Raw genomic sequence first — 25,545 nt, forward strand, 5'->3', positions numbered from 1 at the left:
AGTTTCCGAGATATCCACGTTCATATTTACGATTTTTTGAAGTTTGTGGGCGGTTTATGGGCGTTAGGGTGGGCGTGGCAAACTTTTTTTTGGGTCAATCGATAGGTATTGATGAGAACATTACATTTCAGTTAAAATTGTTATTCTTGCATCAAAACTGTAGGAGCCACAGTTTTGGGCGGTTTGTGGGCGTTAGAGTGGGCGTGGCACTCTATTGAAACAAACTTGCGCTGCGTAAGAAGCTCAGGAATCTGCACGCCAAATCTCAATAGCCTACTTCCCATAGTTTCCGAGAGCTCAGCGTTTATCCGGACAGACAGACGGACAGACGGACATGGCTAGATCGACTTGGCTTGTGATCCTGATCAAGAATATATACACTTTATGGGGTCGGAAACGCTTCCTTCTGCCTATTACATACTTTCCGACGAATATAGTATACCCTTTTACTCTACTAGTAACGAGAATAAAAATTGGTACTATTTTTATTCTCGCATAGTTCAAATTAATCAATAAAAATCTACTCGAGTAAGAAGGCAACCTGACGTTATGATCCTAGTTCAAACCACGAAAGGCAAAAAGAAGAAATTGTTTCTGTACGGACTCCATACGGTCAATGTGCACTTGATACTGAGGACTTCAAACGGAAGAAGAGTATTTTAAATTAGGACGGGCAAGGGAGGTAAATAATAATTTGGTAGTGTGTGGATCATCAAATTTTTTAGGCCAACTCAGTAACTCATGATCGTACCCCTATAGAAAGTCATAACGTTAATATCTGACTGCAAGCGGAAACCTGACTCAATATTATTATATGATAAACAAAGCTTAACATCATCAGCATTAGTACACACATCAGTGTGTTACGATAGGGAAGATCATTTGTAAACGGAGTAAACAGCAAAAGGCCTAAATGACTGAGGCACTCAAGATGTCACGTTGATCATCTAAAAAACAGCGTTTTTGAATAAAACCCTCTGAGATCTACCATTCAAATAACTTGAAATCCAAGTTAACAGATTATTCGAAAACCTGAGCTGATCTAATTTGAATAAAAGAAGAGAGTGGTTTTCAGAGTCAAGGGCTTTACTAAAATCTGTATATATAACGTCTGTCTGCAATTTTATGTTAAGTCCATCTGTTACAAAACATGTCAATTCGAGCAGGTTAGTGGTGGTCGATCTTCGCTTAATAAAAACCATGTTGACACGGTGATATAAAGAGGAGCACAAATGTTGCAAATGAGAGGTAATAATGCGTTCAAACGTTTTAGGAATTGCAAACAAGTTGGAGATTCCTCTATAGTTCTGAACATTAACCTTCGCACCCTTTTTGTGGAGTGGAATAATAAAAGAATCTTTCAAGACAGTAGGAAAAACAGATGATGAGATAGACAAATTAAAAAGTTTAAGAATGGGTTTACAAATAGTTCGGGCACAAAACGAGTCCATCTGGCCCCGGAGAATAGGTTGCCGTTATAGTTTCTAAATCACTTAAGAGAGAACTCTCGGTGATTACAGGAGAAAAAATACAATTTGCCCTGTTTAAGTGATTAGGGTAGCTAGAATTAGACCAAGAAACAGAACTATGAGTAGATTGGAAGAATTCAGCAAATAAATCTGCAATTTCGGGATCCGTAGATGCCTCAATAGAGTTTAATCGTACGGATGATGGCAATGCTGAAGACTTTCGCTTAGCATTGATAAAGTTATAAAATTGCTCGGATCCTTTGAAAATTCAAATTTTATCGGTTCAAATACATGGAATAGCAATGACTGTTAAGTACATTAAAATTGTTACGAGCCATCACATATCTTGAAAAATCGGTTGGCCTACCCGACTTTATGAACTTTTTAAAGAAGTTTGTTTTAAGGTTTCTAAGTCTTTGCAACTGATTGGTAAACCAAGGAGGCCTGTCTAACTTAGGAGGAAAACTATCAGTGTGGGGGCGAGTTGGCTTGATCGTTGAAAATAGGTGGAGCCCCAAGATCGAATGGTACGCATAAAAACGCGGAGGTACTTTTGGGTTTTTACGCGACGTGCATATATGTTTATTAGTACACTTTGAAATAAGAACTGCTTAAGAATAACTTAACTTAAGCGCTCCAGAGCAGATTGAAGCAGTACTTCTGGATATTTACTTCCTGAAGCCGATTCTGCGGGTGGCACTTTCGTAGAGGATGGATCTTTTGGCAGACTCGGCATTGTTAGGATTTAATACCTCGAGTACGTCTGCCATCCAAGGCGAGGCGTTTCCGAACCCAATATTCGGATGGAGTATTTATAGGAGGGACTTTTTGTACGGAAGCTGGCGCTGAATAGGACGAAATGATGTGTGGAACTGAGGCGGATACTGGCCTTGGAGGGTCGGATGGAATCGGCGGAGTAGTAGGGCCGCTGATTCGATGCAACAATGTGTGATGCCGATCTTAGCAAGTGAGACAGTTGTGAGAGCTTGTGCAATCCCGGAATTCATGGCTGCTTGCAAAGCAATTGGAGCACAACTGCTTCCTTTGAATATAGGCTAGGCGATCGTCTACCGTCATTTGTAGGAAGCGTAGACATATACGCACGGGGTGGTTCTTCTTCGAACACAGATCACAGCCTTTGGGTATCGGAACTAGCCTTGTGTTGAAGGAATTTATTTTTGGAAACTCTGCAACACGATTTGTGTCTTTGGACTGGACGTGGTGGAAATTGGCAGATCGGAAGCTATCGACACCCTCAAGAGTTCGATGGCGCTCCGTCAAACAGGAATCAAGCTCAAGCCACGTAGGAATTTCAGCTTTATTTTGGACGGATTGCTCTCATAATGAGAGAATGAGCTTTGGTAGTTTTGTCGAGCACATATAAACCAGGATAGGGTCCCAATTCTCAATATTAGCACCGGAAAATTTTAAGAATGTTAAGCAACCTTGAAAAGTGCGTTGAAGTTCTTTTAAGGCTGCTCCAGACTTCTGTGCTATGGATTGCACATTGAAAAGTGTTTTCAGGTGACTGTTCACCTGCAATCGCTTATTTTCGAAACGCTCAGTTAGGTTATTCCAGGCTGAGCGAAAGCCATCATCGGTGAGTGGGGATCTTGAAACTATGGAATGAGCTTCGCCACTTGTTTTTGAACTTAATTGGAATATTTTTTCAACGGGCGTTAGACTCGGATTGTCTATGTATATTGCCGTGAAAAGGTCCCGGAAAGTCGGCCAGCGAAGATAATCCCCAGAGAAACCCTCTGTGTCGATAGGAGGGAGCCTACAGCCATAAGACGTGGAATTTTGGGACGGAGTTACTGGAGCTTGAGGTATCTGGCAGGAGTGTTTTTGGATTTGTTCCATCAGCTGGGCGGAAAATATTTCATAAGTGGAGTACGTTTGGTAACACTTGGACTTTAGTAAGGATTTCGTGTCTGCGGCGCTCTCGCCTGCAGCCAAAATGCAGTCGGAGCATATATCGTATGCTGCCTTTACCGTTTGTCACAAGGAATTGAAGTGATCGTGTCGGATTTTACAGGCGGATAACATTGGGGTAAGAGCACCTGAAGCATTGACAGTGGCCTCAAAGTGGATCAGACAGTCAGCTGTTGCCATAAATCGGGTTAAAGCTGATTTTACTGATGTTGTCATGACGTAAAATAATTTAGAATTTTAATTCTGAAGTAAGCAAACGGATTGGAATCAAATTGGAATTTAGGAACCAATTAAGATTGTAAATATATACGGTCACACTGTCGGATAGGCAGAGTCAAAAAAAAATATTTATTATATCGGATGGTCGGACTTATGTAAAGAATTACGGACTTGAATATTGTTTATTTATTGTGAGCTTTTGACCCACTGTGCACTGGCGAAAATATCGATATACGTATGTATGTACACTGTACATATGTACATATGTGGGGTGCGAATAGCGGAATAACATTGTGGGAATTGGAAAGACTTCGCATATGTTTGTATGTCGTTGCGTTCGTTTGTCACCTGCACAACTAAATTGCAAACGATTTGCTGGAGTAAATTTGTGGATATTGTAACTTTGTTTTTAGTTTTAGAAATAATTTAGCCGTAGTTGTAGGTCAAGAAAAGTAGTTGGAGTGTATTATTAGAAAGAGTAGTTAGAGTGGACTGTATTAGAATATTTATGTAAATATACACACGCAGCTGAAACACAGTAAAAAATAAAGAGTGCAAATCTTAAGGAAAAATTTTATGTTCGGGAATTTTTTACTGTAACTGATTTATATTTTTACACACAATTGGAATTGAAAATATATTTGAGAAATATTTTAGTTGAATAGTAGCACTGAAATATCTACTGGAATTATTTCAAGTGTACAATTGTGGGCAAAGAAAACTGGAATATTGTCGTGCACAAGTAACGGAATTGAAATACATATATTATTTGAGTGGGATTAATCACTTTTGGATTTAGACAATGTATCATACAGAAAGTTAGTCGAAATAGGGTTCGAAAAACTGGCTGTATGACCGGCAATTATAGTAAGTGAAACTTATCTGGAGCGGTTCAAGCCTGCTGAGACAAAATCAAAGAAAACTCCAGGAGAGGAAAACAAAACATTGGGGCGGGGTGGCTTGATCGTTGAAAATAGGTGAAGCCCCAAAATAGAATGGTACGCATAAAAACGCGGAGGTACTCTGGGGTTTTTACGCGACGGGCATATATGTTTATTAGTAGCCTTTGAAATAAGAACTGCTTAAGCCTAACTTAACTTAAGCGCTCCAGAGCAGAGCGGAGACTTAAGGGAGAGATGGAGAGGGAGAGCGGACGGCAGTGCTAGCACGCGAGATGTAGACATCTGGATAAAACTGCCGGTTGACACTGCCTCCTGAAATTAAACGCCCTTTTGACGTAAACAATCAGGAACACATTCACAGAAAAAAGAGTTTAGGACACTATAAAATAGTTCCGTAGCACTTTTAATATCCAAGCAATTATATAAAAAAATGTTGTCCAGTTATATCGTGAAATCATGTTGTTGAGTTTATTAAAGTCACATTTACAAAAGCATCTACTTTTAGTTGGCGAAAGTAAAGGAGAGAGGGTATCAACGCAGAGAAGACAAATTCTATGTTTTAATGTGGGATGATACCGGTCTTCTGGCACAACTAGTGGGTCATTTCTAGTTACCGTGAAGTCAGGCGGATCTAAAACAAATACAAGATCTAATTGTCTGCTTAGTGAACCACGTATAAAGCTAACTTGCTGTAATGATAATTCTAACAGACCATCAATGAAGTCATGGACAGATAAAGGAGACAAGTGGGTCAGTGGAAATGAACCAAGAGATATCACCCAAAACAAACAAATGATCCCTTTTCGAAAAGATGAGATAGAACAGTTTTTATTGCAGACAAATGTGGCTCATAAATTGTTAAGTCGGATCGATGTGGAATATGAGAACAAGTTACATAAATAGAAACAGATTTCAAAGAAATTTTAGCAGCAACGAATTGTGTATCATTGGGACTAAGAAAATATATTCTCTCCTATTTTAAAGTAGAGGTAACGGCAATCAGCACCCCACCCAAGCGCCAGTGGATGCCGACATAGCTGCCGTTACCGATCGGGTAAAAATATTTGAAGCTGAGTTAGGACTTGGGACTGATGCCTTTACTTCGACAGATTTTGAAGGAGCTTTTTTTCGCGTTTAGGTGGCCCTACTCTTATTATACCCGTTACTCGTAGAGTAAAAGGGTATACTAGATTTGTCGGAAAGTATGTAACAGGCAGAAGGAAGCGTTTCCGACCCCCTTAAGTATATATATTCTTGTTCAGGGTCACTAGCCGAGTTGATCTAACCATGTCCGTCTGTCCGGATGAACGCTGAGATCTCGGAAACTATAAGACGTAGGCTATTGAGATTTGACGTGCAGGTTTCTGAGCTTCTTACGCAGCGCAAGTTTGTTTCAGCAGAGTGCCACGCCCATTCTAACGCCCACAAGCCGCCCAAAACTGTGGCTCCTACAGTTTTGATGCTAGAATAAAAGTTTTATATGAAATGTATTGTTCTCATCAAGACCTATCGATCGACCCAAAAAATTTGCCAGGCACACTTTAACGCGCAGAAACCTCCCAAGCCTGTGCCGCCCACAATTTTCATGCGAGATAAAAATTGTAACTGAAATGTATTGGTCTCGTCAATACCTATCGATTGATCGAAAAAAAAATTTGCTACGCCCACTCTAACGCCCATATCACTTAAATCTGTCTACAACCGGTAGGTGGCGCACTTTAATCTCGCTATGCTGCTTGCATATCTCCATTTCCCTTTGGTCCCTTTAGCTGAGTAACGGGTTAACGGGTAAATTTCGGGTTGGCTTTGTTGCAGAGACGACAGTAAATAAAAACGTCATTTGGTGACGATCCAAGCTGACAATCTTTTTTTGAACAAAAGAGATCCATATTTTTAAGTATTTTAATTTAAGAAAAAAGAAGATTGTTTGTGAAACCAAAAATCAAAAGACTTATAAGTACCTCACTTAATTTGACACTGGGATCAAGCAATAAAAATGTAGCCACACAAGAACTCAAAAATATAAGAGCGCGTAGAGACTGCGAGAGCAAGAGAGAGCGAGAGAGCGCGACAGAGTGGCTATCGTCTGAGCGTGGCTTGCGAAACACAAACAAAATATACACGAAAACAGTTTAGACGACAAGAAACGGGAGAGATATTACAGAAAGTTATGGGAAACAACAACAAAAGCTATTGAAACAAACGCACCGCAACGTACAGAAGTTACAATAACAAAATGCACAGGTTAAAAACAGAGTTAGGTTTTGTTAAAATTGCTACAATAAAATAGACAATTAAACATAAACAGACGATTTAAAACACAAGCACAGCTGGTTATGTTGGACTAAGTCACAAAGGAAGGCACCAGTATCACAGATATTAATGACAAATTGACAAAAAGTACAGAGCACAATATAAGCACAACCGGTCACAAGCGACGCTAAATCGATTTTATTAGCATAGTGAAGCGAATTATATCATGAGCATATAAAGTGGTTTGTTCTTGTTGATGTAGCTGATATAAGTTTATTATATAGATATGAAAGTTCTTGGGTTATCACAATTTTATGGAAATACATTAGAGTCCTATAGTTAATCCACGAAGTCAAGTTTACGTGAAGAAATTAACTAGTCGAGTCACGTCGATTCAAATTAAAATAAGATAAAACGCTATAGTCGGCGACCTCAACTATCAAATAACCGTTCCTGCCTACATTTACCTATTTCATAATTGTTTACATTCTTCCTTGTTTTTTAAAAGTGGGATTGTTTTCAAATATCGATTTAAAAAGTTCACGCTTGGTGTTTACGTCAAAAGGTCGTTTAATTTCAGGAGGCAGTGTCGAGCGGCAGTTTTATCCAGATGTCTACATCTCGCGCGCTCGCACTGCCGTCCGCTCTCCCTCTCCATCTCCTAAGTCTCCGCTCTGCTCTGGAGCGCTTAAGTTAAGTTAGGCTTAAGTAGTGCTCTTTTCCAAGTGATCCAATAAACATATACGCACGTCGCGTAAAAACCCCAAAGTACTCCCGTCTTTTTTGCGTACCATTTGTTCTGGGGACTTCATCTATTTTCAGCGATCAAGCCACCCCGCCCCAACCACCACCTTAGCAACCTTACTCATTTTTGTGATACATGATCTTGCCTTCTTGTTCTGAACTCTGAAATGCTTAAATTTAAAATAAGCAACATCCCTCTGATGAAGTTGATTCTTGATTTCATTGTTAAACCAAGGCTTTAGCCTCGGATAACTATTTTAGACTTGACTAATACGCATTTGTTAAGAATATGCTGTGTATTATTTTTTAAGACATTCAATTAAGACTCGACACTCGGACATAGATATTTCGGACACCACTCACAAGCAGTATATTCATGTTGAATATCTATGTAATTAAATTTATGATATTCTCTATAACAAATAGATTGCTCCTAGCTTGTAAGGTCAAGAGTGATATCACATGTTCAAAAAAGTACATCGTGCTTATAGAAAACTTGTGCAGAGACAAAGAAGAGCGTTATGGTCGAGTGCCTCGACTATCACCTGTTACACAGCTAAAGGGACCAAGGGGAGATGGAGATATGCAATAAGCAAAGCGAGGTTATTATGCGCCAGCTACCTGTGATCTTTTGGGCGGTTTGTGGGCGTTAAAGTCGGCGTGGCAAACTTTTTATTGGGTCAATCGATTTGTAGTGACGAGACTAAAAAATGCAGTTGAAATTTTTTTCTAGCATGAAAATTGTGGGCGCCACAGGTTTGGGCGGTTGTGGGCATTAGAGTGCGCGTGTCAAACTTTTTTTTGGATTAATCGATATGTATTGACAAGACTAATACATTTAAGTTAACATTTTTTATCTAGGATGAAAATGGTGGACGCCACAGATTTGGACGGTTTGTGAAAGTTAGAGTGGCCGTGGCATATTCGCGTAACAAACTTGCGCTGCGTACAAGGCTACGGAATCTAAATCTGAAATCCCAATTCTTTGTCTTTGATAGTTTCCGAGATATCCGCGTTCATATTTACGATTTTTTGAAGTTTGTGAGCGTTAATGTGGGCGTGGCAAACTTTTTTTTGGGTCAATCATTAACCATTTTTATTCTAGCATAAAAACTGTAGGAGCCACAGTTTTGGGCGGCTTGTGGGCGTTTGAAAGGGCGTGGCAAACTTTTTTTGGGTCAATCGATAGGTATTGATGGGAACAATACAACAAAATGTTTTGTTTTAACTTTTGACGAAGCGGCCCCACGATGGACACCAATTAATTTTAAGATTGTTAGTTGATTTCAAAAAATTAAAATTTATTAATTCGTATGATTTGGTTGGTGTAAAACCTTTATTCACTTAACTCACTATTACATCACGATACCTATACTTTTTTACCCGTTACTCGTAAAGTAAAATGGTATACTAGATTCATCGGAAAGTATGTAACAGAAAGAACAATGCATTTCCGTCCCTAAAAAGGGTATATATTCCTGATCAGGATCACTAGCCGAGTCTATCTTTGACGATAGAAAGTCTATCTTTGATAAGAAAGCTACAAAAGTTTTTTTTAATAAAACAAAACTGGTTCTGGTTATCATTGAAATTTTTTTTGTGTTGTCACACATTCGATCTTATGTGTAGAAACTCGATTTCTTTTGCTGTGCTACCACGATCGTGCTTGCAGAAGTCCAGACGCTCAAAATAATAATAATAATAATAAATAATAACCGATATTCGTACGAAGTTCATCAATAGTCGCGGCTTCGATTCTTGCGTCAAGTTGGACATGTATGGAGGTAGGCCAAGATCTTTTCGCAAGATTAGCCGCAGCGATCTCACAGAGATACCCAACGCTTGAAATCGACGCGCGAGAGATTTAAGTTGAGGCCACGAAAATACCAAACCTTGCTAAAAAAAAGTGTCAAAAGAGCTACGAGTTACGTACGCCCTCCACATAGAAAGATTCACACAGAGAAACAACGATAAATCTTTAACCAGGGGGAGGGGAGCATGTGACTAACCAGACTTATACCGGTAAAGACAAAAGAAAATGCAATTCGGCAATTCTTGGGTGTAGCGTGGCCAGAACAACGGCCACGATCGACCTACTAGTAACCATACTCCAGCAGCTGGCAAAGTGCAACAGCCGGCCGTTGACTCCCAAGATAGCAGATATTGAGAAATAGTAAACCTAGCTGGGAACAGGTAATCCTAGGTAATCCGATCCATACCGGCACCCAAGTAAAAGCTCTAGTCTGGTATAAAAGACCTTAGACAATTAGAGAAGAAGAAGAATCCATTTGGGTGTCTTGCTGACGGAAGCCGGCAGCTCCGAGGGAAGGCGACTTTTCCAGGGGGTAGTCGTCCACGGAGTCTTCTGCCACTAGAATCAGCCACCATATCCAACAGTCGTTAAGGAGAACACAATTGCAGCTCGAATGAATCTTATGTGTCGAACCGCCGCCATTGTCATCAAAGAACGTGGAGAGGATCAACAAAAAGGACGACATCCGACATACTGTGCTGTTTGTGGACGCAGTATCCGTGATCCCCTGGCTCCTGAAATTTGTTCAGCTGTAGGAACCATCCGTTCAGAGGCGTAACGACCAATAGCATACGTCGGAAAAAGTAGCGATGCAATATAAATGTGTTAATCGAGCCAACCAAAGCTAAAGTAAACACATGCATAACCAAAGACCAATATCCCCAAGTAACACAATTGGAAACTAGTGAAAATCAAAAAGAAATTGGAAGCATTCAAACTTGCATTGAAATACATTTAAACCAATCGAATCAATAGACAAAGTGCAAATCAATGAACAATTAGAGAGTGCGATTCTCTCCACCAGCCGTTTGAGAAGTCGCATGACTAGCATAATATATATATGTTTTGTGATTAAGTGAACTGCTATACTTAAGAACAGGATTTAAAAAGGGTGTAAGTTTGTCGGAACACAGTTCCTTTCTTATAAACATACATATATAAATATTCGTGCAGTATCCTTCAAGAACACTTGGACACTGTAAACTTTTCAGCGGCGAGTTTTAGCCTTGCAGTTGTAAGTACAATTACAAGAGCCCGCTGAGCGACGCTTATAGTCGTGAATAGTCAGCATTTTGCTGATGTGTGCACCTTCACAGGTGGTAAATTAGAACAAAATAATTGTAAATCCATTTAATTTCTTTATGAATTAGCCAACTTTATGTTACTCGGCCACGGCGCACGCCAAAATAAATATTACCCAATAAATTTATTAGGTAAAAAAAACATCAAAACATGAAGTGCTCGATCTTTATTAAGGGGGTGTGCTGACGCGAGAAGTGGAGTAGGTCAAGAACAATGACATAACTTTCAACGGACAACCTTGACAATAGGGGATCGTATTGCGCGCCCCGCGACGATCCATTGGCACGAATGTGTGAAGGGGAGGGAACATGGCCAAAACACAGCCCGAGCGTTTTGCGATCAAGCGATAGCTAAGTTTGTGGGGCAGTGTGGACTGATGACTGACGAACTTAATGGACTAATATTAATTTCCAGGCACTTTAAATATTTATTCTCGTTATGTTGGAGGGGAGAGAGGCTTACCAAGATCCCACGACCCGAATACGACAAAGTTTATGCCGGCAAATGGTGCCTGAACATTGGACGCCTCTCCCTCGGCCCAAGTCCCTGTCAGGACTCGGGCACTAATATGCCCACGTAACAGAATTGGCGCCCAACGCTAGGATTTTTCATATTCCTTAAGGAATATTTTTAGGGTCAACCATTTCGATGCCTGCGGTATCGGAGTGGATGCACCTAAGTATGGCAAAGCTTTCATCCTTATTTTCCATAAGTAATTTGACTATTTTATAGAGCAGAAAGCTTAAATAATTTTAAATAGGCGCATACTTATTTATATTGTCTTTCAACTAGTAACTTTAAAGTTCCCAATTTCTGTGACTGTCAGTGTTGAGAGGCCTCCAAACCAGAACTTTGTCTCAGAATAGTGGCCTGACTTTGAAATGTTTTTAACCGTAGAAATTCCCTGTTTTTTTTCATGAACAAATTTACCGAAATTTCCTTAAACCATGAACTATGAGTTATTCTTTTTATAATACTATACTTACAACTGCGTGCTGAACGATTTTGTGTTGAAATTAACGTAAATACAGTTTATTGGTGCTTTCTGGCCGACGCCCCACGACGTACTAGGCATTTGCCATGTCGTTTGATAGGTTCGAGTCCAGAAAGAGCAGGAGCGCAAGCATTACGGTAACGCATTTAGCAATTGCGGTGCGGGTCTACTGTTCGTTTGCCGATCCAGGACAGAATGGGAGGAGGGGGAACTGACAAGAAACGCAAAGCCGACGCCCCAAGACATCCTAGGCAGTTGACAGGTCGTTTGATTGGTTCGAGTCTTTGCCGTTTCCCTTGACATATTTGGGCAGTGGACGATTTTTAGTTTCTCTGGCCGACGCCCCACAACGGACAACGGCTAGTTGGTCAGGTCGTTTGCTTGGTTCGAGTCCAGAGAAGTAGGGAACGGTTGAGGAGCCCGAGAATGATCAGTCAAACAACCTGCTTTCTGACGACTGGCGGGAGGGGGTTTTTGGACAGATTCCTTATCCAAGCACAGCCGTTCCGTTTGGAACATTTGAGCTGACTATAAAAAGGGAAGGTAAGGGCATGTTAGCTTAGCGGGACCCAGTTGTGTAGAAGCGGCTAACACCCCTAGTTAGGGATATTTGTTTTGTTTTATTTTTGGGGCTTAAATATCGGAAGGTTCTTGAGAAACTTGAGGAGCAGAGAGAAGCACCCCCCAGTATATAAACATTTAATTGTCGACTTATTTAACGTTTACGTCGCTGACCGAGTGTCTTGAGATACCAAGAGAGCCCGCCTCTTCAAATGGTAACGCAGGACGTGCTCAACAGCGAGATGCATCGGCTAAGAACACCCAGGCGGATAGATACTCCGTCTCACAGACAACACAGAACGAACGAGAGAGAGTCGAGTCACAAACTGGATCCAGAGATCGATCGGAAGTCATCGTTTCAGGGACCGAGATCAAAAGACGTAAGATTAGGCAGATGGAACCTAAAGTTCGATGGGAGCGGTCGCGGCATGACAATTGAAAGTTTCCTGTTCCGCGTGGACCGATTGCAAGAATTATATGACCTCAGCCGCCAACAAGTACTTCGTGAATTCCATCTTCTGCTGGCAGGTGCAGCCACGAAATGGTATTGACAGCTAATGGAGGACAAGGCCCAAGATTACGATTTTGACTACTATTTGTTGGCACAGGAGATGGAACGAGCGATTCCCACTACCGGGAATGTCCTAATAAAAGTCAAGGAATTAATGGAACGCAAGCAAGGGCCGCACGAAATCTTTAGCAATTATGTCTCGGATATGCACAACTTGCATTTCAAACTGAAGCATAAAATCGCTGAAGATGAATTTGTCGAGCTTTTGAAAGACAACATGAACTCCCAGATAGGCGGATTGCTGCTAAGATCTCCATTAACTTCGTTAGCGGAATTCAAAAGGGAGGGTCTCCGAGTGGACCGCTGGTTAAAAAATACTGCAAAAAACATGCCCAACACTACAAAACTTTCCTAATAGTAAAAAAGTTCTCACACCTTATAAACATATAAATCAAATATTTCTAATAAATATGCTTTAATCGATCGTCAGTTAGATCAAACACAGATTCCGTGCGCCAAGTGTAATAAAAATACTGGGGTACAAAATATACCTTCAACACAAAGCAACAGCAGTGAGGATATCAGCCTGTACAGCTCAGCCGATAAAACATATGACTCTTGATCACAGGAGTGGGTCGAAGCCACACGTGAATGGATGCCTAAAAAGTTAAAGATACACGGAACAGACAACGATGGTCGTACGCAGATTCCTTTTGCGATGTCATTCCATGCCGTCCGCATCGATCACTTCGAGCCTGAACAGAAGAATATGCAATTCGGCAATTCTGGTGATCCGATCCATACCGGCACCCAAGTAAAAGCTCTAGTCTTGTATAAAAGACCTTAGACAATAAGAGAAGAGGGAAGAATCCATTTGGGTGTCTTGCTGACGGAAGCCGGCAGCTCCGAGGGAAGGCGACTTTCCCAGGGGGTAGTCGTCCGCGGAGCCTTTTGCCACCAGGATCAGCCACCATATCCAACAGTCCTTAAGGAGAACACAATTGCAGCTCGAGTGAATCTTATGTGGAGACGATCAACAATAAGGACGACATCCGACATACTGTGATGTTTGTGAACGCAGTATCCGTGATCCCCTGGCTCCTGAAATTTGTTCAGCTGTAGGAACCATCCGTTCAGAGGCGTAGCGACCAATATCATATGTCGGAAAAAGTAGTGATGCAATATAAATGTGTTAATCGAGCCAACCAAAACTAAAGTGAACTCATGCATAACCAAAGACCAATATCCTCAAGTAACACAATTGGATAACAAGTGAAAATCAAAAAGAAATTGGAAGCATTCAAACATGCATTGAAATACATTTAAACCAACTGAATCAATAGACAAAGTGCAAATCAATGAACAATTAGAGAGTGCGATTCTCTCCACCAGCCGTTTGAGAAGTCGCATGTCTCTGGCATAATATATATATATTTTGTGATTAAGTGAACTGCTATACTTAAGAACAGGAATTAAAAAGAGGAGGTAAGTATGTCGGAACACGGTTCCTATATATATAAATATTCGTGCAGTATCCTTCAAGAACACTTGTCCACTGTAAACTTTTCAGCGGCGAGTTTTAGCCTTGCAGTTGTAAGTACAATTACAAGAGCCCGCTGAGCGACGCTTATAGTCGTGAATAGTCAGCATTTTGCTGATGTGTGCACCTTCACAGGTGGTAAACTAGAACAAAATAATTGTAAATCCATTTAATTTCCTTATGAATTAGCCAACTTTATGTTACTCGGCCACGGCGCACGCCAAAATAAATATTACCCAATAAATTTATTAGGTAAGAAAAACATCAAAACATGAAGTGCTCGATCTTTATTAAGGGGGTGTGCTGACGCGAGAAGTGGAGTAGGTCAAGAACAATGACATAACTTTCAACGGACAACCTTGACAATAGGGGATCGTATTGCGTGCCCCGCGACGATCCATTGGCACGAATGTGTGAAGGGGAGGGAACATGGCCAAAACACAGCCCGAGCGTTTTGCGATCAAGCGATAGCTAAGTTTGTGGGGCAGTGTGGACTGATGACTGACGAACTTAATGGACTAATATTAATTTCCAGGCACTTTAAATATTTATTCTCGTTATGTTGGAGGGGAGAGAGGCTTACCAAGATCCCACGACCCGAATACGACAAAGTTTATGCCGGCAAATGGTGCCTGAACATTGGACGCCTCTCCCTCGGCCCAAGTCCCTGTCAGGACTCGGGCACTAATATGCCCACGTAACAGAATTGGCGCCCAACGCTAGGATTTTTCATATTCCTTAAGGAATATTTTTAGGGTCAACCATTTCGATGCCTGCGGTATCGGAGTGGATGCACCTAAGTATGGCAAAGCTTTCATCCTTATTTTCCATAAGTAATTTGACTATTTTATAGAGCAGAAAGCTTAAATAATTTTAAACAGGCGCATACTTATTTATATTGTCTTTCAACTAGTAACTTTAAAGTTCCCAATTTCTGTGACTGTCAGTGTTGAGAGGCCTCCAAACCAGAACTTTGTCTCAGAATAGTGGCCTGACTTTGAAATGTTTTTAACCGTAGAAATTCCCTGTTTTTTTCATGAACAAATTTACCGAAATTTCCTTAAACCATGAACTATGAGTTATTCTTTTTATAATACTATACTTACAACTGCGTGCTGAACGATTTTGTGTTGAAATTAACGTAAATACAGTTTATTGGTGCTTTCTGGCCGACGCCCCACGACGTACTAGGCATTTGCCATGTCGTTTGATAGGTTCGAGTCCAGAAAGAGCAGGAGCGCAAGCATTACGGTAACGCATTTAGCAATTGCGGTGCGGGTCTACTGTTCGTTTGCCGATCCAGGACAGAATGGGAGGTGGGGGAACTGACAAGAAACGCAAAGCCGACGCCCCAAGACATCCTAGGCAGTTGACAGGTCGTTTGATTGGTTCGAGTCTTTGCCGTTTCCCTTGACATATTTGGGCAGTGGACGATTTTTAGTTTCTCTGGCCGATGCCCCACAACGCACAATGGCTAGTTGGTCAGGTCGTTTGCTTGGTTCGAGTCCAGAGAAATAGGGAACGGTTGTGGAGCCCGAGAATGATCAGTCAAACAACCTGCTTTCTGACGACTGGCGGGAGGGGGTTTTTGGACAGATTCCTTATCCAAGCACAGCCGTTCCGTTTGGAACATTTGAGCTGACTATAAAAAGGGAAGGTAAGGGCATGTTAGCTTAGCGGGACCCAGTTGTGTAGAAGCGGCTAACACCCCTAGTTAGGGATATTTGTTTTGTTTTATTTTTGGGGCTTAAATATCGGAAGGTTCTTGAGAAACTTGAGGAGCAGAGAGAAGCACCCCCCAGTATATAAACATTTAATTGTCGACTTATTTAACGTTTACGTCGCTGACCGAGTGTCTTGAGATACCAAGAGAGCCCGCCTCTTCAAATGGTAACGCAGGACGTGCTCAACAGCGAGATGCATCGGCTAAGAACACCCAGGCGGATAGATACTCCGTCTCACAGACAACACAGAACGAACGAGAGAGAGTCGAGTCACAAACTGGATCCAGAGATCGATCGGAAGTCATCGTTTCAGGGACCGAGATCAAAAGACGTAAGATTAGGCAGATGGAACCTAAAGTTCGATGGGAGCGGTCGCGGCATGACAATTGAAAGTTTCCTGTTCCGCGTGGACCGATTGCAAGAATTATATGACCTCAGCCGCCAACAAGTACTTCGTGAATTCCATCTTCTGCTGGCAGGTGCAGCCACGAAATGGTATTGACAGCTAATGGAGGACAAGGCCCAAGATTACGATTTTGACTACTATTTGTTGGCACAGGAGATGGAACGAGCGATTCCCACTACCGGGAATGTCCTAATAAAAGTCAAGGAATTAATGGAACGCAAGCAAGGGCCGCACGAAATCTTTAGCAATTATGTCTCGGATATGCACAACTTGCATTTCAAACTGAAGCATAAAATCGCTGAAGATGAATTTGTCGAGCTTTTGAAAGACAACATGAACTCCCAGATAGGCGGATTGCTGCTAAGATCTCCATTAACTTCGTTAGCGGAATTCAAAAGGGAGGGTCTCCGAGTGGACCGCTGGTTAAAAAATACTGCAAAAAACATGCCCAACACTACAAAACTTTCCTAATAGTAAAAAAGTTCTCACACCTTATAAACATATAAATCAAATATTTCTAATAAATATGCTTTAATCGATCGTCAGTTAGATCAAACACAGATTCCGTGCGCCAAGTGTAATAAAAATACTGGGGTACAAAATATACCTTCAACACAAAGCAACAGCAGTGAGGATATCAGCCTGTACAGCTCAGCCGATAAAACATATGACTCTTGATCACAGGAGTGGGTCGAAGCCACACGTGAATGGATGCCTAAAAAGTTAAAGATACACGGAACAGACAACGATGGTCGTACGCAGATTCCTTTTGCGATGTCATTCCATGCCGTCCGCATCGATCACTTCGAGCCTGAACAGAAGAATATGCAATTCGGCAATTCTGGTGATCCGATCCATACCGGCACCCAAGTAAAAGCTCTAGTCTTGTATAAAAGACCTTAGACAATAAGAGAAGAGGGAAGAATCCATTTGGGTGTCTTGCTGACGGAAGCCGGCAGCTCCGAGGGAAGGCGACTTTCCCAGGGGGTAGTCGTCCGCGGAGCCTTTTGCCACCAGGATCAGCCACCATATCCAACAGTCCTTAAGGAGAACACAATTGCAGCTCGAGTGAATCTTATGTGTCGAACCGCCGCCATTGTCATCAAAGAACGTGGAGACGATCAACAATAACATCCGACATACTGTGATGTTTGTGGACGCAGTATCCGTGATCCCCTGGCTCCTGAAATTTGATCAGCTGTAGGAACCATCCGTTCAGAGGCGTAGCGACCAATATCATATGTCGGAATAAGAAGTGATGCAATATAAATGTGTTAATCGAGCCAACCAAAGCTAAAGTGAACACAGGAATAACCAAAGACCAATATCCTCAAGTAACACAATTGGATAACAAGTGAAAATCAAAAAAAAATTGGAAGCATTCAAACATGCATTGAAATACATTTAAACCAACTGAATCAATAGACAAAGTGCGAATCATGATGATAAGTCGCATGCCTCTGGCATAAATATATATATTTTGTGTTTAAGTGAATTGGTATACTTAAGATCAGCCGTATTTTGGTGCAATTATATTTATATAAGCCCAGCATCCGCAGCGTCGAGATCTCATCGCCCAGGACTTAAAGAGGGGGTAAGTTTGTCGGAACACGGAACCTTTCTTATAAACATACATATATAAATGTTCGTGCAGTATCCTTTAAGAACACTTGGCCACTGTAAACTTTTCAGCATCGAGTTTTAGCCTTGTAGTTGTAAGTACAATTACAAGAGCCCTCTGAGCATTTTGCTGATGTGTGCACCTTCACAGGGGGTTAATTCGATACTCTCCGCTAACAATTAAATGTTCGAGCAATTTAATTTCCATATGAATTAGCCAACATTATGTTACTCACCCACGGCGCACGCCAATATAAATATTAGCCAATATATTAATAATATAAAAAGAATATCAAAACATGAAGTGCTAGACCTATATTAAGGGGGGTGTGCTGACGCGAGAAGTGGAGTAGATCAAGAACTATGACATAACTTTCAACGGACAACCTTGACAACAGGGGATCGTATTGCGCGGCCCGCGACGATCCATTGGCACGAATGTGTGAACAGGATGGAACATGGCCAAAACACAGCCCGAGCGTATTGCGATCAAGCGACAGCTAAGCTTGTGGGCACTGTGAACTGATGACTGACGAACTTAATGGACTAATATTATTTTCCAGGCACTTTAAATATTTATTCTCGGTATGTGTGAGGGGAGAGAGACTAGCTTATGCCGGCAAATGGTGCCTGAACATCGCACGCCTCTCTCTCGGCCCAAGTCCATGTCAGGACTCGGGCACTAATATGGCCACGTAACACCCTATTGAAAAGCACGTAAAAAGACCTAGAATATTGGGATTAAGGATGCAGACTTTTGGGCTTCCGGCGCAGCACATATTTTTGAAGATTTTGTAAAAGTGTCAATTGAAATTGATTTTGGTGATAAATACCTATTTGAATGCTGACAATAGTACCAAACGCATTGTTATTTTAAAAGTTACAACTAACAAAAACAGGGTTTGACATGGTCAGTCTGGCCGTCCGGTAGGTGCCGGCGCTTTGGCGTACATAGCCTGTAGTACCGCTACCGTCCTCAAGTTGCAGTGCCGCTGGCACGTGTGGTGTGTGACGCTCTTATAGAAATGCCTTTGAATTTTATTTTATTTGATATTTGAAACAGAGTAACGGGTATAACATAGTCGAACACTCGTCTATAGCTTTTTTTCTTGTTAAGTTTCCGATACGGTTTGTAGGAGTTAGGGTTGGAATTTGAATGGGCGTTGTATTTAAATGCCTGATACTAACTTTGTAGCTTTTTCAGTTTTCGAGAATTCAGCATTCGAAAGGTTCTGGGTGGTTTGAAGGCGAAAGGTGCAGGCGTAAAAGTAAACGTGTCAAACTTTTTTTTAGGTAAGTCAATTGATGAAACCAATTCATTTAAGCACCACAGTTTTGTGTGTCTAGTCTAGTCTTTTACTATACAAGCAACAGGTATAACTATTTTAACTAGTGTAAAAGTAAGGACTTACCGCGACTTCAACACTTGATGGAGGGTATATTCGTGTAGAAACTTTAGTACTTTTGCAGTTATCAAAGCACCATTGGGAGTATTGTCGTAGTTTCCCATCTAATTGTTTCATGCTTTGTTTTATAAAGGAAACGAAGTATCTGTAAATAGATTAAGATTAAGATTTTCAATTCTTAATTTGCATGTATAAACAAAGGAGAACGATATAGTCGACAGCCTCGACTATCAGATACCCGTTACTGAGCTTAAAGAAACTCAAAGAAGACATATAAGCAGTATAGGGCCATTTTTCGAGATTGCAGGTCGCCACCTAGAGGCTTAAAAGATGGACTCAACTATCAAATACCCGTTACTCAGCTTGGGGGAGGGCGGAAGAGAATGAAATATGCGAGCAGCAAAGCCACTGTCCGCAAGACTTCCATTAAAACGTCTTAAACGAAGAAAGATATCTACGCTAGGTGGCGCTGTCGTGGGGGTGCGGGAACACACGCTTTGCTACTTTTATGTCTCTGTCTTCCTCGCCCTTCCATACGGATATCTGATAACCGAGGCCGTCGACTATAGCGTTCTGTCTTGTTACACCCGTTACTCGTAGAGTAAAAGGGTATACTAGATTCGTCAGAAAGCATGTAACAGCGTTTCCGACCCCATAAAGTGTTTATATTCTTGATCAGGATCACTAGCCGAGTCGATCTAGCCATGTCCGTCCGTATGAACGCTGAGATCTCGGAAACTATAATAGCTAGAAAGTTGGGATTTGGTAGTAGATTCCTGAGCTTCTTGCGCAGCGCAGGTTTGTCTCAGCAGGGTGCCACGCCCACTCTAACACCCACAAGCCGCCCAAAACTGTGGCGCCCACAATTTTTAAAAATGACTTTATTTTTATTAATTTATTGTGGTAACCGGCTAGATTTTTAAATTGATATATTGAAATGTATTCAAAGATTTTTTAGCTCGGTGCCGTTTTAAGTTAGTTAATCTTATTTAAGCCAGATGTTTTTTCAAACCTTTAAAAAAAGTGATCTAAATTGAATATTTCATTGGTGTATCGCTAACGTCAATTTTTAACTAACTTGTTTTCCATGCTTTAGTACGTATAGTGAATCTGTACTTTGCAAGGTCACTACTTTTCGTACCTCATCATTTACAATGACTTCGTATACATACGTTGGGCTGAGAAGCATTATTTAGATTTTGCTAATGCAAATCTACCTTTTATTTTCCAGCGCAGGAGTTTTTTTTTTTACTTTGGTTTCCGGTAGTGACTTTCAGAAACATATTATTTGGTTGAATACTTTTCAAGTCCGTGATAGTAATTCTTGAAAGCGCATCGGCTACATAATTATCTTTGTCCTTTAGGTACTCTACTTTAATATTATATTTCCCTAATTCAATTCTCATGCGTGTTAGTAAGGAACTGGGGCCTACCATTGAAAATAGATAGGTAAGTGCTCTGTGATCTGTTTGGACGGTGAAGTGTCTACCATAAATATATGGCCCGAAATGTGTTATTGCCCAATAAATTGCTGTTGGTTCTTTTTCTGTTTTATTTTTCTTGCTTTCGCCTTTTGTAAAATATCTTGATGCGTATGCTTCTGGGAGCTGGAGTCCATTTTTGTTTTGTGTTAGGACTGCTCCACATGCTTGCTAACTAGCATTTGTAATTATGCAAAATTCTATGGTGAGATCTGGATATTGTAAAAGAGTTGGGTTCATTAGTGCCGATTTTAGATGTTCAGTTGTCCATTCGAATTTTACATCTTTCTTAAATAATCTTGTTATGTGACGAGAATAGTCAGCAAAATTTATAATAAGCCGTTTGTAATACTTACGAAATGCAATAAGACTTCTAGCACTGTCTGCATCATGTGGGACTGGGTATTTCTTATTGACATCGTATTTTTTGTCGTCTGGCAAGATTCTTTTGTCTGTGCATTTATGTCCTATAAAAGTGACTTCATGCATAAAAAATTAACCTTTTTCAGGATGTAACTTTAGGCTATTTTTCCTACATTTTTCAAAACATCACATCATCATTAACCAACGACTATTAAGTCATCCACAGAAAGGAATGCTTGCCAAGGCTCAAGTGAACAGAAAACCATAGTCAACATTCTCTGAAAGGAATTTTGCGATATTTTTGAGACAAATGGCATTCGCGTGAAGCGGTTGAACCATTGCTTGTTGAAAAGGACGTTATATATTGTGAACTAAACTAAACAAGTTTACGTGGAAAAAAGGATATTAGTTAAAGAAGGATGTATCTTAAATATGAATTATAGATACCCATCATAATTATATGAGTAACGTCTCTTTCACCGGCGGGGAATTAAAGAGCTACAAAATGTCAAATTTAATGAATTTACATTATGAGAGAAAATATGTATATTAATTTTTTATTATCAGAAAAGAAGAAAATGTATGCAATAATAAGTACTATTTGTTTGATTTTGTATAACTTAAATAATATAATAAGGAAGAAAGCTATAGTCGAGTACCTCGACTATCAGATACCCGTTACTCAGCTAAAGGGACCAAAGGGAAATGGAGATATGCAAGCAGCAAAGCGAGATTGAAATGCGCCACCTACCGGCGGTAGACAGATTTAAGCGTTATGGGCGTTAGATTGGGAGTGGCACGTTGCTGAAACGAACTTGCGCTGCGTAAGAAGCTCAGGAATCTGCACGCCAAACCCCAATAGCCTAGCTCTTATAGTTTCCAAAATCTCAGCGTTCATCAGGACGGACAGACGGACATGGCTCGATCGACTAGGCTAGTGATCCTGATCAAGAATATATACACTTTACAGAGTCAGAAACGCTTCCTTCAGCCTGTTACATCCCTTCAGTTCTGCAGTATGGCTCAAGGCAAAAAGCTTTTTTGTCTTTTTTTTGTGCCTGAAACGCTGTGCTGCTGTTGACGTCAGCAGAGAAGTCGGCGCAGCGTAGAAGACTGCCTACGAAAACGATCGTGCAACAAAGAGAGGCAGATATTAGGAAGTTCCCTCGGAAAAAATTGACCGGAAAAAACTTCGTGGCGCAGCGACATGTGAAAGAATTTAAAATATTTTAGGAGCATTATTGTATATGAAAAAACAACTAATATTGTGTTATAAAAGTAAATTATTTGATTATAGTAAAATTAAGTAAATCGAATTTTCTTCTAATGTTATGCTTACATATTATACATTAATATAACAATATAATTTTTTAGTCAAGTTTTAGAAATTGAGTACGGTAAAATTGATTTAAATATTTAAAGCATTTTAATATTACCATTTTTAGAAATATCGTATTGTATGTTTTACTTAAGAAGTAAAAATTATACAGTCGGATATTTTTCGCTTTAAAAAGGGTATAGGTGCAGTGGCACGCGCCAACGGCGAAGAGAAAACAAAAGAAATCAAGTAAACGGGTGAGATGAAGACTTGGTTCATTCTGTTTGAGCTATTGAAAGGGAAGCAAGCTATTCAAGTTGTGCGCAGCAGATTTACTTTTTTCCTTTTTTAAAGTGAAAATAAAAAAGTCAGGTAAGTGCTACATTAAGTTTAAGATGTTGTGCATTGATCTTAGTTTAAAGTACGTAAATTTTGAAGGTATTCGATGGGTTCCGTTAGCCGAAAGTGTATGATGAAATGTTTTGCGCCAATAAAAATCCTGCAAAGGGTGAAACACAGCTCTAAAAGGTAAATATGCAAATAAACAAAGAAAACGCAAAACAACATATGCCTAAACATTTTTTCAGATGCGTTGGCCAAGGATTTGTAGGACCCTGACCCGGTTTAAGGAAGGCGATGACCAATGTAAAAAGCAAATTAACGTAACATAAAACTTGGCTTACTAACAATAATTGTCCTTTAACAGAAAACCTAAATAACACCATATAATTAAAATAAATTTAAAAGTAAATAAAAATGTATGTACTTTAAATTTTTTATCATAAGCGTCACTTGTTCTTCACTTGTGGAAGAGGACATGTCGCTCAGGATTCACAAGGTAATTCACAAGTGAAACATTTTTTTTGGAACTGGGGATACTTTTTGACGAATCTAGTATACCCTTTAACTCTACGAGTAACGGGTATAAAAATATATATACATCTTTAAAAATATTTGGGCGAAGAGATCTGTATAAATTTCTGTTATAAATATTAACCTCATAAATATTTAAAGTACAAATCATTTTCTAAAATATTCACCAAAATGGAGCCAGAAAATTGTTATATACAAATATATATATAATACTCGCAACCCGGCGAACTCCGTTTCGCCACCAGTTTGCTTCGTTTTATGTAACATTTCGTTTGGTGATTAAAAGATAAAAAAAAATTTTGTTTGTTTTATATTTGAAATTCAAAAATTTCATTTTATTTCACAACATTAATGAATTTATTTCGCAATCGCTTAAAGTCAAACGAAAGATCAGTCGGAATCATTAGTTTTAGAGGAATACATACATTTTCACCTGCGTACTTTCCGTTAATAATGATTGCCTCAATCAAATTCGGCATAAGTCTCTTTATCGAAAGTCGAGTACCGTTGCAAAGTCGCGGTGGATTCAAATTACGCAATATCATAATAACTGTACCAACTTTGAGTTGCAAGTTATGTGGTGGAGATCCTGGTAACTCCAGGGAGTTCAAAAACTCCGTTGGATAGTTTACTCCATCATCAGGATTTGTTATGGAATCTACGGACTTTTAAGTCACCGAATCGCCAGCAATTTTTGATTGAATGGAGAAATTCAGTGCGTGTACATCATTATTCTGATATCTCTCTCCAATGTTTGGGAAAACATTTTTAATAAGAGCTAATTGAGAAAGTCGTTGGATAGAGTAATTAATCCAGATGTGGCATCAACTGAGACTTCCATTTCCAATAGCTAACAATTGTTAGGAAAAATGTGTTGATTTGTGAAATGTTTATGGCTCCCTTCTGATAGGAGAATCTTGCACATAACAACACCAGTTGAATATTAAATGCCCATAATGAGGAAAAGATTACGCGATCAGTATTGTCAAATGGGAGTGTTGGGAAAGTGTGCGACCCTTCTCACGTGCACGGCATAACCTGTTAACTATTAATTCCTCATAATGTGGGAAATGGGATATCATCAATATTATCAAATAGGGATGTCAGGCGATGGGGGAAAACAAGAATACTCTTTATTGAAATCAGTTAATTTGAAGGATTAGGCTAGTTGTCCAGAGCCCGAATACGTAAATTAGTAAGGGGCGGGGCCAATAATATGCTATTAGTGAGGGGTGGGGCCCATAAATATGATAACTAGTGAAGGGCAGGGGCCATTAAAAAGGTGAGGGCGGGGGCCATAAATATGAAAACTGTCCCAGAACCAGTCCTTCCTGACTACTCTGATAACTTACAGGGTGGTCGACAACTCGATTTTCAAATGACACCATAAAAGGTGATTCTGTTCTTGGATATGCAGGGTCTCGGGGTTGTGGCACATTCGAGATGCGCGACAATAAGAAATTTTTGAAGTTTAAGTGGAAAAAAGGATATTAGTTAGAGAAGGATGTAAATATCTTAAATATGAGTTATAGATACCCATCATTATTATATAAGTAACGTCTCTTTCACCGGCGGGGAATTAAAGAGCTCCAAATGTCAATTTTAATGAATTTACATTATGTTAATATACTATATAATAATTGTTCAATATCAGAATATAAGAAAATGTATGCAATAATAAAAACTATTTGTTTGATTTTGTATAACTTGAATATTATAACAAGGAAGAACGCTATAGTCGAGTACCTCGACTATCAGATACCCGTTACTCAGCTAAAGGGACAAAAGGGACCAACTGAGACTTTTCCATTTCCAATAGCTAACAATTGTTTGGAAAAATGTGTTGCACTTTGATGATTTTAAAGATGAACTCTCATATTAGTGGTTAGCGATAATGTTTTTACGTTATTCTATAAAGGTGATGCCTTCAGGCAAGCAGTAAACTCATGTGCAGGCGTTCCACGGGGAATTACTGGCAAAGTCATCATCAAACCGCACAATATGTTGTTATTGCGTGATTTCTTATGTGCCATTGTGCACTCATCCCAAATAAAGAGCTTGCATTACATCAACAATTTTCCCATTGAACTGGATCGGGAAATATTGCATGT

At 40.0% G+C, this 25,545-nt stretch overlaps 1 protein-coding gene across 8 annotated transcripts in view; it reads right to left on the reverse strand.

Annotated features, from left to right (window-relative positions):
* The window catches only part of Myo81F (Myosin 81F), a 2,624,640-nt gene that overhangs the window by 454,308 nt on the left and 2,144,787 nt on the right, over positions 1 to 25,545 (reverse strand). For all 8 annotated transcript variants that reach the window (XM_070995759.1, XM_070995757.1, XM_070995758.1 and 5 more), the window contains one exon: positions 19,406 to 19,544. In XM_070995759.1, coding sequence (XP_070851860.1) covers positions 19,406 to 19,544 — 139 coding nt within the window. The remainder of the gene's footprint in view (positions 1 to 19,405; positions 19,545 to 25,545) is intronic.

The sequence above is a fragment of the Drosophila suzukii genome, chromosome 3 (genome assembly GCF_043229965.1).
Source record: "Drosophila suzukii chromosome 3, CBGP_Dsuzu_IsoJpt1.0, whole genome shotgun sequence".
Lineage (NCBI taxonomy): Eukaryota > Metazoa > Arthropoda > Insecta > Diptera > Drosophilidae > Drosophila > Drosophila suzukii.